Here is a 13740-nt window from a genome sequence, read left to right on the forward strand (position 1 = left end):
CTAAATTTTAAGCCAGACATAAAGGAGAAGATGTAATTATGGTGCTTAATTGCTTGTCCACACAATTTACCTTATGCTGTGTTGGGTTCTCCAACACTTGCATTGTCAGCTGAGGCTGCATGTGCTTTATAACAAATATTCTTCAGCTCAGGAAAAGCTTTGTGGAGCAGTAGTTGGTGATGGTTCAGATGGTCAATGAGAGGCTTTCAAAGCAGTGGCATAAAGAAGATTTAAGGGTTTTTTTGGTGGGGGATGAGGCAGTGAATTTGGGAAGGGGGTAATGCCAGAGTGGTCAGTGAGTAAGGAGTCACAGGAAAAGCTTTTGCAGCAGTCAGACCAGGAACGGAGCTGTGAATTACAGCTGGCCAAGGATGGCTGTGGGAGCGTGGCAGGTGATGGCACCACAATGACTCACAGGCAGTGACATATGTAAGAGTAAGTTTAGAGTAAGAGAATTAGTTATAGGCCCAAGTTCTCCTGTGCTGTTTTGATTACTTGTCCACATCACAAAATGTTCTGCTCCAAAGAAGCTTCTGATGGAAAACCAGGCAGTATTGCAGTGAATGGAGAGAGCACTGATGGCTTTGTCTGAATTAGCCAGGGTGTTCCACCGTGGAGAAGGCTGCTGAGAGGCGGGGGCTGTGCCTGTCTGCAGACCACTGTCCCTTACGTTCTTCCTTGTGTTTGGCCTTCTACCAGCTGACAAAAAGGAGGGAAAATAATAGCAAACCCAGAAGTTTAGCTTCAGCTTTTAAAAATAAATGAATTTATTTTCTTTTTCTATGATCTTGCAGAGTAGTTAGGCTAAATTTAATTGACGCTGGGGAGCTGGGGCTGGAACAGATGAGGAAAAGGGAACTTGCTGAAAACACTGTCAGGGCACAGATAGCAAAAACGAGTTGCAGTAAATGCATAACAGAAAATGAGACGGGGAGAAAGAGGAAGAGAAAAGGCTAATGGGGAAACAATTAGAAAATACCACCATGGCCAAAACAAAGGCGTTAGAGGTTAGCCGAGAGGGAGCTGTGTGCCAGCTTACAGTCAGCAGCTGAGTTACAGCAGTGTGGTCTCCCTGCTCCCAAGCTGTCCATGGGAGCAGGCTGCTTTTTAAGCTCTTTCATTGAAATTCTCTCATTGTCTTCAGCCGTCCTCAGTGCTGTGCAACCTGGCTACTGAAGCAGACGTTCTTGGTTTGTGCATCACACAACCCGTCCCTGTCATCAGCCTAGCAGACCATGAGAGTTCAGTGGGACCGAGGCATGCTGCCTGGGGGGTGGTTAAGGAACATTCCAGAACAGGAATGGTTATAATCTAGTCAGTACTGGGATTTTGTTTTTCTTTTGCTTTGAATCAGTATGGAGGCACTGTCCAGGGTCTGAGGGTGCTCCATTGCAGCAGGATGAAATCCATCTCTTTTATATGAGATGTCAAGCCAGAGGCTGAAAACCTGTCAGAATTAAACTCCAGGATGCTTTTAGCGATGGGTAAGGTACAGTCATCTTTGGATGTAATAACTCTGCAAAGTGCAGACTTGTCCTGTTTAGCTCTTAAGGCTGACTGCCCTCATTGCTTTCTGCTCTTAAAACCTAGATAGTTGCCGGAGTTTTATTGCTGCTTTTACAGTTTTGAAGGATGGAGGAGGAGGAGACAGCAGTGTAGGTGAATCTACTGGTGGAGTGACGGTTGTTTTCCAGGTCCATCAGGCCTGGTCTTGGTAATGGGAAGTACCAGGCGGTGGGACCGTGGTTCCTGTGCCCTTGGCCCCCACCCACTATGACTGGTTTCCTCTCCAACCCTGTGGGGAGGACCTGCCTTTCACTTCTTGCTTTCAGAATGATGCTCTGCACTCTTACTGTAGTGTTGGACAGCAGGCCTGTGAGGGAGGAAAGTTGTGTCCTTGCAGCTCAGCCTTGGATACATTTCCGGGCTGCTCCTGCCATGTTCCTGGCTGCCTCATTTCTAGCCAGCTTCAGTGGCTTCCCTTCACTGGTATTCAATTCCTAGTGCAGCAGGCTCACTTCCTAATGGTAGGAATTGTGAAACCACTGTCTGCATGTCAAACAGTCTGACTGCATGACCAGGAAGAGACAAAAGTGTTGGGACTGATGTTTGGCAGTTCCTCTCTCATGCAAGGAGTGATGGAGGCGGAAGATGACCAAAAATTGTCTACCTCATAGTGTTGGGTCAGACACTGGGGCTTCAAGTAGAAATTACTCCTCAAGCAGGAAACTGTTTCCTGAAGTAAATTACTGGTTGGAATAAGCACACATGTATATACATCAGTTTTAGCATTGCTCTTAGCTGGAGGTGCTGGCCTTGCACTACCGTGTTGAGACCTTGATCCTATGTCTTGTACTGATCCTCTTCCATGATCAAATCAAATATTTCCTGATTGGGTCACAGATACCTGCTGGTTTTGGTAGACTTAAGGGGTTCTGACACCAAAGCAGTGCATGGGCAGAAGTGACAGGGTGCTCAAGAGCTCCAGAATTAGCATTAACTTTCGTCTGTGTGGGGTCTTAATTTCTCCATCACATCTCAAATCCAGCTCCATAGGACCATCTGATGGTACAGTAGGACCATCATTGCTACCCAGCGAGTGTGGTTTGTGTGGGGTGAAAAGCACTTGTTTATTGCAGTGAACAGGTTTTTTGTAGGCAATGTTTTCAGCAGCATGTGAACCCAGTTCTCAAAAGTGATGTAGGCTTTTAAGAGGCTAAAGCCAAAATTTTCATAAATAAGTAATAATTAGGGCTGCCTCTGTTTTTTGTTACACAAGTCAAAATGTCTGAAAGGAGCCTGGTTGTCAGCAGTTATGAGATTCTGGCATTTTTTCAAGATTGACATGCTTTTAAAATGTCTTAAGCTGGGCATTCAGAAATGGAGGCATCAAGAATGGTTAGCTGCTTTTGAAATCTGTTTTCTTAAAAGTCTGAATGAAAATCACTGGGGCATGGGGTCCTAAATGACATGTGAAAAAGTGCTAAAAGTGTATTTTGAAAGTGTGTCTGCCTATCTGTGACTAGACCTGTCCCCAGAGCACCTGCACTGTTGTACATTAATGTACTCAAAAAGGCCTAACAGGGAAAGGCAAATACACCCCTACTGTGCTGAATGCAGGGTGGGATTGATGGGCTGCTTCAGGGTATCAGCCTGTCTCTGCTCTGGTTTGAAGAGGGAAATAGCAGTGATTTCTGCAGGTAGCAACAATAACCTGATCAGTAATTCTGACCTGCTGGGGAGAGAAAGACAAATTTATATCTAAAGTTCTATACATTAGGAACAACGTGTTTAAAGTTAAGCATGCACCAGTTAAACATATTTTAAAGGCTTTTGTAGGTTTGATTTCATAAACCAGCAAAATAGCAGGATTGCAACTGTTATTTCCCCAGCCTAAATTCCTAATGTACAAGTGACTCTCTTTGTGTCTCCTCTCAGACCTGAATCATGTCCCACCCGTCCTGGTTGCCACCCAAGAGTACCAACGAGCCTGTTGGTCATGTTACTGCAAGGATGGAGACCACACACACCTTTGGGACTCCCAGCATCTCCGTGTCCACCCAGCAGACCCCAAAGAAGTTTGCGCCTGTGGTTGCCCCCAAACCAAAGTACAACCCATACAAGCAACCAGGAGGTGATGGTGAGTATTTATTTTTTAGGAAGGAACCACAACTGCCTAGTTCAGAGGAACTGACTGCTAACACAGGCTGTTCTTGATTTGTTCTTTGTTGGTGAGTTTGTGGGAGCCTCTCTTTTTCAGATCATTCAAATCAAGAAGAATGTGAAGGTATCTCCTGCCCTTGCTCTGGTTAGTTACCCCTCTGAGAGGTGCAGGGCTGGGAGAGGGCACGAGGACAGATCTTTCTTGGTTTTTAATTGAAAGCAGATGTCCTATGTCCAAGACTGGTACTTTTCAAGGGGTTTTGCTTGTTTGGTCCCTGCTGGTACATGTTGATTCAAGGAGCTTGGGCTCAAACAACCCTTTTCGGTATTGGTTCTTTTACCCCAGCACAGTGGGAATGCTTTACAAACAAGGGATTTATCTGTGGGAATAGGAGTATAATTGGAGGTGGTAGGGCATAAGTTGGGCCAATGAGTCTTGAAGTGTTTCTTCCCCAGTCTGCTGGCTGGATTGTTTTACTTTTGTTCTTTCCCTCTACTATGGAACACTCTTGAATATGAAATAATTGAGAGGATGTTTCCATGACCATCGCAATGGCCTCTGGAGCTGTTATGTCAGCAAGACAAAAGCCTGCCAGTCACTGTGTATCAGCCTTCCTTTACTTCTTGCTGTGAAAGTCCTCGTCTCTCGATGTAGTTGAGCAACAAGAGTGGGATTTGGGTTCCTGGCTCGTGGACACATGGAGGGAGGGAGTTCCCAGTAGCAGGAGTGCGTGGCTGGGAGCACCTGGGATGCCCCTGGCTGACAATGGAGAGTTTGTGATGGAGCTGCAGCAGAAACAAGGTGAAGGCCAAGGATTTTAGGAGAGAGTGGTAGCTGTCTTGGCAGAGCATGACATTTCTATCCCTAGTGATTCACTGTAGGTAGAAATGGGGGGAAGTTCTTCCCCTCCTCCTCTCCAACCTTTCTCCAAAGAGAAGTTCAGTTGTGTTCAAGAAAATTGCCAAACCAGCTTTTGTATCTGGTTTTGGATGCTCTACATTGTTCCTTCACCACTTTTTCCTCTTTTGTGTTGAGCACAATGAGATAAATATCACCTGTATATGTTTTCCTCTTTCTGCTCTATCTTTTGAAAGCGTATGCATTTTCAGGAAGACTACAGAGTAATGGAAAAGAGAAGAAAAACAAAGCAGCATATTAAATCCTACACTTGAGTGATTTTCTAAAGCTAAGGACATTTTATAGGAAAGTTGGAAAAGCCTGATGAGTGTTTTGGTTTTTCTTCCTCTGCCTCTCTAACTTCGGAGAATTCAGAACGAAAAAAGAAAATGTGTTGGAGGGGGAAAAGCGAAGTCATATGCACCTGTTCTGCTGCCTTCAGTAACAAAACTTAGTGAGAAATAGGAAGAGAAAGACATTTGGAATTTAAAAAGTAAAAAATAATCCATTTCTCAAATGCAAAGAAAATGTCACCTTCAAGTCAAGTGGAAATTCTTATTTTTCTAATTCTCTTGCAATTAAAAATAATAATGGAAAATGACCCTTTTTTCCTAGGAAATCCGTTCCTGATCAGTCAGTATTTTTTGTGTGAAAAAGGTCAGTATGTCTTAATTGTCAGTGCTTTAGTGATTGTAGGTCTGATTGTATGTGACTCAGGAACATTACCACCTTCTAAAAAAATTGTGCTTGCCATTTGGGGAAGGAGGTTTTCCCAAAGAGCAGAGCAGGCACTGCAGGCTGACAAGGGGACACAAGACATTCAAACGTTTCTCATGTGACCAAGAGTACCTGGGCTGGAAACCAGGAGACAGTTGGGAGCTCCCAGGGGCCTTGGTCAGTGCAAGTCCCTTGCCTTGTCTGATGCTGGGCTTTTAGAGATCACATCATTATCTGACAGGGCTGGAAGGGCTCAGGGTTGGCCAAGACCTGGTCAGGGATGGGCTTAGTGAAGTGACAACATGCCTGCAGCTTAAACTAATCCACTTTCAGAAGGTGACACACTGCTGGTCTCTGTCAGCAGCCCGTGCAAAGCCACTGCCCATCCATATACAACCCTGAGAACGTGAGTCTTCTGGGATCTGGCAGGCAAGGGATGAGGGGACAGTGAGAAATTTTTTGCTCGATGTGCTTCATTCACTTTCTATGGCTCCCTTCACTCCTCCAGGCTCCCTAATTTTTTTTTTCATGACCTCCCTGATTTTTGCAGCAATAATTAAGCCTGGGAGATGACTCCAAGCCCCACTGGTTCCCTGCTTTACAGGGGCACTATCATTCTGCCTAAATTTGTCCTCTGTTGGATACAGGTCTTTCTCACCTGGTTAGCTGCGAGTCTGTAGGTAGGGGAGCAGCAGCATCCCCTTGCACCCTGGTGTGTTTTCATCCCTCCTACCCTGCCACAGCTGCTTATCTGGAGGCACATGGGCTTCCCATGCATCCTTCTGCTGGAGATGAGTGGGAGCAACAGCACTGCTCTGGGGAAGGGCTGTCCTGGGGCTGTTGTGGGTCAGGGAGTGGCTGTGCTCATCACAGCCTTGCCTGCCCCAGCAGTGTCACTGGATTTGGCTCCCTGCAGCCTTTGTAGTATCTGGAATCTCTCTGGGAGACTGGCAAAATCTGTTCCTGGTAATTGCTTCACCTGGTTGCTTTTAATGTTTAGGAATATGTATCCTCTGGCCTTGTGGTTCTTCTTATTATTTTGTGGGTGTGTTGCTTGCACGTAGAGGGTCTGTCCACCTGATCACATTTGTGTTTTTATTTCTTGATTGTATTAAAAGTAGAGGGAAAAGACACTGGAGTGACAGGCCATGGAGCAGGTACTGTGTATACCCCCCTCTCCCTCCCATCTCCCACCAAAGCATTTCCTTGGTCTCACCTTGACTTTTTATTTCCTGACACCTGCATAAAACTCAGCTAGAAGGTGCTGATTAAAAGCTACTTAATGGAACTTTAACAGAAGTTAGAAATGGTTACATGACTGAAAAAAAGTGAAGTGGCAACAGCCAACATTTTATAAACCAGAAGCATTTTACTGTGATTTGAAGCACTCAAGGCATGTGTTTAGACCAGTGAAGTTGCAATTTTCCTGGTGCTGCTAGCCCCCCTTCTTGCTGTTTGCCACGCTGAGTTGCTCAGCTTGTTTTGGACCAGATTTATCAACTCATCAAAGCAGAGACCATGCCTTGCTCTTGCAGGGATCTGTTTGGGGGCCCCTGGGTATGACTGCAGTAGTGGTAAAAGTAATGATCATCATCATCAATAAGACCGCAGCTCTGCTTAGCATTCTGCACAGGTCTCTGCCATGCAGCCAGCCCAAGAGGCAGGCACAGCCTGTTTTTATAGGTCCTACAAATGCCTGCTGTGGTCTGAGCTGGGTTCCTGGAGGGTTTAGTGCTTCCACTCCCCACTGTGATGGTTTGCAGGGGATTAACCTTGCCTGATCCTGGGAGGTGTGAGCACCACAGTTCCTGGGAGGTGCCGGTGCTCATCATCTTGGAGAACTCTGTATTTACCCCACAGAGAGAGGAGAGCTGTTCAAGCTTGGGGAAGATCTTTATCTACCAGGTGAACAATTGTGCATGGGGAGGAAGTGTAGCTGCTGAGGAATTAGGCTGGAAATCAAAATTAGATGTCCAGACATCTGAGCCATAGCTCTTAAGAGTTTAACTGGGGTCAGGGGTGGTCCTTGGATGGAGCTAGATGTGTTTGAAGTTTAAGAGCATCTTCTCTTCATGCTGGGAGAAGATGAGTCCTGAGATGGATGAGGTATCAACCAGCCATGGGTCCTGACAGTCTGCTTCTTATATATTTGGCTTCTTTCTCCATGCTCATGTGTTTGGTGTTTCCTGCCCCCTCCCTCTTTTGCTCAGCAGACCCTGCCCAGCAGTGTGCACAATGGGTTTTGTCCTACACGGAAAATCTCTTAAAGAAACTAGTATCTTTTTTCTGAGGGGTTGGTATTAATTTTGTTTCCTTTAAAAGCATTGGGTGCCCCATTGTTTAAAGTGCTCAGGGTCAGGTTGGACAGGGGACCTGATCTAGTGGAAGATATCCTAGCTGATGGCAGGGGCTTTGGATTGGATTATTTTTCAAGGTCTTTCCAATCCACACCTTTCTGTGGTTGCCCTTCCTCCTTTCCCTGCCCCTTGTTTCTCTCCTGCTCTCCAGCTTTTAAACTTAAAATGGTATTTCAGCATCTTCAGCAGAGCTGGAGCCTTAGGGAAACACTGCCACACAGGTGTTCGCATCGATGCTGGGCTCAGGAAGATGGAAGGATTTATAGCTTGCAAATGAAGCAAATTCCATTTTTGCCTTAGTTCCAGAAAATGAGGCCTCACCCTGCGAGGCAGACTAAGGAGGCATCTGGTGTGGGGTGAGGTTGATGACAGCTGATCTGCTGGCTCTGTGCCTGCTGCCACGGGGCTGGTGCTGCTGGGGTGGCACTGGGGGTTGTAAGGCCAGAATCGGGGTCTTCAGAAACATGTAAAAATCTGTCGTCAGTTAGAGGTGCTCGGAAAAGTCTGAGTCAGGGCCACTGGATGACTTGGGAACAGTGAGTTAGCAGTGTGAGTTGCCTTTTGGTTTGGATCCTTTTGGTTTGAATCTTGTTTTGGTAACCACAAAAGTTCTTTCCCCCTTGCCTTTCCGCCTTGCCTGCAAATAAAGCTCTGTGAGGCCAGCAGAAAGAAGACTCTTCTGAAACAGGTGGAGCACAGTGGTGGTGAGCTGGGGAGGCTCAGCTGGATTGCAGGGTTGGGCTTTCCAGCCCAGCATTTGTGGGCACTAGGGCAGCTCCTTGGGGATTGAATACACCTCCTCTGCCACTGTGTGCAGTCACTTGAAGGATGATTTCATGGCAGTGGGGAAGGATATGAGTCCATCCTTGCCTACTGGGAAGTGCAGATCATTGCATGGCTCCCAGGAGGTCTCCTGCTCCTGCAAAGATGACTCTTTCCACTCCGAAAAAACCAAATCTGTCATATTCTTGCAATGTCTTTTGTTCGTGTGAACAGGACTGTGTGTTTTTCTCAGTCTGCCTGAGACAGAACAAGATGCTGCAGTGCCAGCCCTGGTCAGAAAGGGATGTGCAGGCAGCACCCTCACAGGGCAGTCACTCCTTTTGGGGGGCTGCCCAGTGCTTGGAGGTGCTTCTCTGTCACACTCTGGGGCTCTCAGGACATGCTTTACAAAATTAGCCATTTTAGTTTATGCTCTTGGGTACTTCTAAATTCAGTATTTGTTAGTGCTGATGTCTTTCCTTGTAATTGCCATCCTTGGTGAATATAGTATTTGCAGAAACAGTTAATATGGATTTAATAATGGAAACTAAATGAAGGGATGAGACTCAAAGCAAGCTCCTCTCTTCTCCTTCCTTTCCTTGGGCACCTTTCTGATAGGGTGAACAACAGGTCTCATGTGAAGGTCTTTGAGGTTTTAATTACTTTTTTTTAAAAAACATCTCCTTCCATTTACCTTGGTTGGAGAAGTGGGCTAGTGATTCATGAGACAAGGCAAATAAGCAGGACCAGCTCCAGGGCAAGGCTCTGTTGTGGATACCAGTGTGTGTTCTTGAACCCAGCTGATCTGGGTTTGCCAGAGCTTGACTCTCTCTGTGCCCTCCTCTTCCTCATGTGTGTGGAGGCTTTTGAGCACTGGCAAGTTATGTTCTGCTATGTCTGTAGGGGTCTGGGAGCATGACTTAGCAGGCTGTTTGTTGTTTTGCTGTTGGGGTTTTATTTTTTTCCAGGCAGATATACCTAGTGGGTTTTGTTTACAGCAGCTGCTATCAGTAGCTCTGTCTTAGTTTTTGAATCTTGGGTATGGATTTATTGGACTAGACACCCTGTGTTGTAGCTGTGCTGTTCTCTGCTCTGCAGTCTTTGACAGTTCATAGGGGCCCACAAGGTCCAGAGTCTATTCATTACTTGTATTGAGAGCCCTGAAAGAATAAATTCAGGCTGACCTGACAGATTCTGTGGTTGTTTCGGGTTTTTTTCCTGGTTATCTGTGCTGGGTCTGTTCCATAGCAGGAGGAATTGTCACTAGTGGAAGGGCTGTGTTGGCTGAGAGGCAGAGGGGTGTTGTACCTGCTCCTTGGAGTATCTCAGGAGCTTCTGCAGTACTGTACTGGTGGTTGGAGGGAAGCTGGGATGCAGGCACAGTGAGCTGTCTCAGCCATGCTCCTGGAGTGGTTTTGTGTGTGCATTGTTCAGCACTAGCATGGGATGATGCAATTATCCAGAACTGGACAGGCAGCAGGAGCTGTCTTGCACAGGTTAGGAGTTACGCCTGTGGACCATTGCTGCTGCCCAGATGAGGCATGGGAACACGTTGTTATTCTGAATTGAGTCCTGTGAGTACCAGAGTATTTCCAGTGGGATCTGCTGGCCCCTCTCTTGCTCCTCATCTCTGCCGCCAGCTGAAAAAAAATCATTGATGCTTCATGGGGGAGGCAGTGTCTCAGTGATGGGACCAAAAGATAGGCTGAGAAGTGCTCTAATGCTTTTCTGGTCCCATTAATTGCAGTGGATGCTGTTGTCCCATCCCTCACAGGACAGATCTCATGGAGCTGAAAAATGTGGTGTGAGTAAAAAGGTGACCTTACTGTTGCAAATCATCCTGACTGGGCCTGAGCACAGCCTCCATGTCAGTTCTTGTTTATTAGAAAAAGCTTTTTTAAAGTGCATATTATACACTTTTAAAGTCTTTCTTAATCCTTCCTTCATTTTTCCATGTGTTTTTTGTGCTGAATGAGATGCAGCAAATGAAGCAATACTTTATTCATCAGAACTGCATCATCCACAGGCTCTTAGAAAATGCAGCCGGTGAAAATGATCTTGAGGCTCCAGGCCTCTTTGTGGTGGGCTTGCTACCTTCACACAAGAGCATTTAAAGTACAAACAAAGCCCCTGAACACCACAGAACGTGTGGGAAGGCAGGGGTCCCTTGTTAAGGAGTAGCTGTGAACCAGTTTGGGGCAGCCTTTTGGAAGTGTCCACTGATTTCTCTCTGAGGACATCCTCTCTCCCGTTGGTTAAGAACCAAGCAAAACCAGTTGGAAATGAGTGGTGGTTCTCATTTGTATAAAACTGGATTTAAACTGCCCCAAGCAAGCTGGGCCATGTTGAAGAGGCGTGGGACCAAGCTGGTGCCTTTGTGCCTGGGCAGCGTCGCTCCACTCAATAACTTCTGAGTTACGGGCGTAGGGATTTATGCCCAGTTGTCTACAGCACAGTGACCAGTGTCAGGACCTGTGATTCTCACCAGTGTGAATAAACTGGCTCTGTGTGGGGCCCTCTGTCTTGATAGCAGTCATCCCAAAAGTTGTGCTGGATAACAGTGTCTGCATCTGTTGGTTTGTTTTTTTGTTTTTTTTTTTTTTGCCAGACACAAATCTGTAGAACTGTGTCCTGGCTTTGCTCTCAGGATGAGCATTTTCTTTTTTGAAATACCAGCTCAGAAAAAGGCCCTAGGAAAAATGCAGCATAAAACAAGGGCATAAAAACTGTTATTGAACCAGTATACTTATCTGTAGTTCACAAAATGTCAAGTCAAGCCACCAGGTTTTATTAAGTATTCTGACTGTGTTTTGTTAGAATTACAAATATTAAATTTTCACAGGCTCTGGAACACATTGCCTCTTATTTGGGAACTACTTGAAGTAGTGCCTAGCCTTGGGTTTCATTCTGGTGAGTGAGCTTGTATTTTCTCAGTTATTTGGTATCATAAAGCAAACACTGCACTTCTCAGCAGGTAGATTCTTAATTTTTTTCTGCCTTGACTATTTTTTCTCATTTTCGTTTTCTCCTGTCTGTCTGTTCTTCCAAGATACTATATTTAATTTTTCCACTTCATTATTTCAAACATCGAATAGTGATTCATCTTAGCAGTGGCCTGTTCTGTGAACCACAATAGTTTGGGTAGAATAAAGAAAAAGGGCAAAAAAGGGAAGGGAAAAAGAGAAAGAAAAGACTTTTCTGACACACTGAAATGGAAAGGAACCATCGTTTTATAACTTGAATTGCAAACATCTGTCATCAACCATATCAAACCTTCTGTTAAAAAGATAATGTTTGTCCTATATGTAGTTTTACATGGCTGTATATATGTAGTTTTACATGGTGCCCAGTCAAAGCAAGAGAGCAATGCTAATGCAGAAATAGCTTGAATTCAAGCAGGCAGCACTTGTCCCTTTTATTTTAATCTGAAATGTTAACATCCTCCAGATGCTAGTCTGTTAAATAATAACAATTGTTATAGGACAGTTAACAGTCAAGTAATACTTTTTTTTTTTTTCCCCTGCTTCACACAATGCTGCTTTTCTACACACTGAAAACTAACCATTATAGTAAAGGATTTTATGTATGCTTTTCCTTTTCTCTGCGTCAAGCTTTTTTATTTTGCCAGGCTGAGTCCTGCTAAATCAGAGCAACCAGTAAATGTCTATTGGATTATATTACAGGTTGGTGTAATAAAAGGTTGGAAGAATGAATGAGCAACTCTTGAAGCCGCAGAAGCTGTGCTTGTGGCCAAAGAGCAGGCATTTCTGGCAGTGAATCCTACACAATTACAATTTGGACTAAATATACAAGGCCTGAAATGTTTGTTGCTAAGCAAAGCATGTTTAGGTGGGGTTGGCACAGGAATTGAGGGTCCGTGAGCAGGACTGAGAGTCCCGTGGCTCTGCTTTGCCGGGGGAGGGCGATTTTGCAGGAGATGAGCAGGGATCTGCTGTGGTTCCTAATAAGCAGTGAATTAGTTTCCCACTATCTGAAAATTCCCCTCCTGTCTTCTTTAACCAGCACGTGCACTGCAAAGTCACAGCCATGGAAGGAAGTGCAGGCATGCTCCAGGGGCTTGACTGGGGATTTACCCAAACTCTTTGAGGAGCTGAAGTGCAAAAGAGTCGCATGTCTCTTCCAACTCTTAATTCCTGTGATGACAATGACTAAGGAAAGGTTTTGATTTCGTCTAGACATGACCCAAATCATAAAGCCAAACCTGGTGTTAAGGGCTGGTGGGTAGAAATTGCACTGTCATGACAGCTGGCATTTGTTGTGCAAAGCATTGAATTTATGGGAAATGACATGGAGATGAGGAAGGAACCTGTGCTCTGGGTGGGTCATCTCTGTTACAAGGCCTACTTGAGAAGTTTTATCAACTGGTGTTTCTAAATACTCTGTACTACCTGTGGTATGAGGGTCTGCCCAGGGGTCCTGCCACAGGAGTTGCCCTGAGTGAGCTGGTGGGAGGAGAGGAGGCCCTCAAGAGTACGAAAATGGTACCAAAACAGTGTGGGTAAACACAATCTTTCAAAAGTCGATTTAATAGAAGAAAGTATAGAAGTTTGAAATTTATGTTATAAAAAGTGAATGTGGTGAGGGTTGAATTCGTACTGAGTGGAGACTGATGGTCTCTGAGGTTGGTGGCCCCATCCTTAGAAGACCAGTTCTTTGGTAATAACATCAACAAAATCAACTTTCCTTAACTTTTTGCCCCATGTACCCCTCAGTGCAAGCTCCCAATCCGTGCTCCAAGTTTCCTATCTCCTCTGCTGGCTCCATCCCCTATTCTTTTTTGCAGAGAATACAGTACCAGGCTGTGGCTGCATCTGCATGAACTGAGAGCCTGTTGGGCATCCCCGTAGCTTCCTTGGGACTGCTGGACACCTACAGTTGGATATATTTCCAGCTGCTTTCCTTATCCAGCTGCTTTCCTTATCCATCTCATCTCTTTGCAGGACCAGGTCACCTCTTAGCCTCTCAAGTGCCATGATCAGCTTTACAGCATGCTATCAGACCCTTCAAGAGAATGTTCTGACCCAAACTGTGCTGTCTGTTTGCAAAGTTTATTTTTCAAGAGAATGAAAAGGAATAATCATAGTTCCTAGGTCACTTCTCGGGAAGGGTAAGAAAGGAAGGTTGCTCAGTGAGGATCCATTAACACCGTTCTGGCTGTCAGACGGTGAAGCACAGGAGGTAAAAGTCCATTCTTCTCCCTTCCCAGTCCTGTGATTTAAAATGTTTGAGCGTGCACTTCAGAGCTGGGGAAGTAAAAGCCCCCAGTTGTGCCTGGAGACTCTCCAAAGGCCATGGCGAGCGAAGGGGCTGTGGAGTGTTAAT

General features: G+C 45.4%; 1 protein-coding gene across 1 annotated transcript in view; it reads left to right on the forward strand.

Moving 5' to 3' along the window:
* LPP (LIM domain containing preferred translocation partner in lipoma) overlaps window positions 1–13740 on the forward strand; it is a 313431-nt gene that overhangs the window by 92431 nt on the left and 207260 nt on the right. Inside the window, exon 4 of the mRNA XM_017726845.1 lies at window positions 3439–3640. Coding sequence (XP_017582334.1) covers window positions 3448–3640 — 193 coding nt within the window. The 5' untranslated portion in view covers window positions 3439–3447. The remainder of the gene's footprint in view (window positions 1–3438; window positions 3641–13740) is intronic.

Source organism: Corvus brachyrhynchos, unplaced genomic scaffold (genome assembly GCF_000691975.1).
Source record: "Corvus brachyrhynchos isolate BGI_N302 unplaced genomic scaffold, ASM69197v1 scaffold162, whole genome shotgun sequence".
Lineage (NCBI taxonomy): Eukaryota > Metazoa > Chordata > Aves > Passeriformes > Corvidae > Corvus > Corvus brachyrhynchos.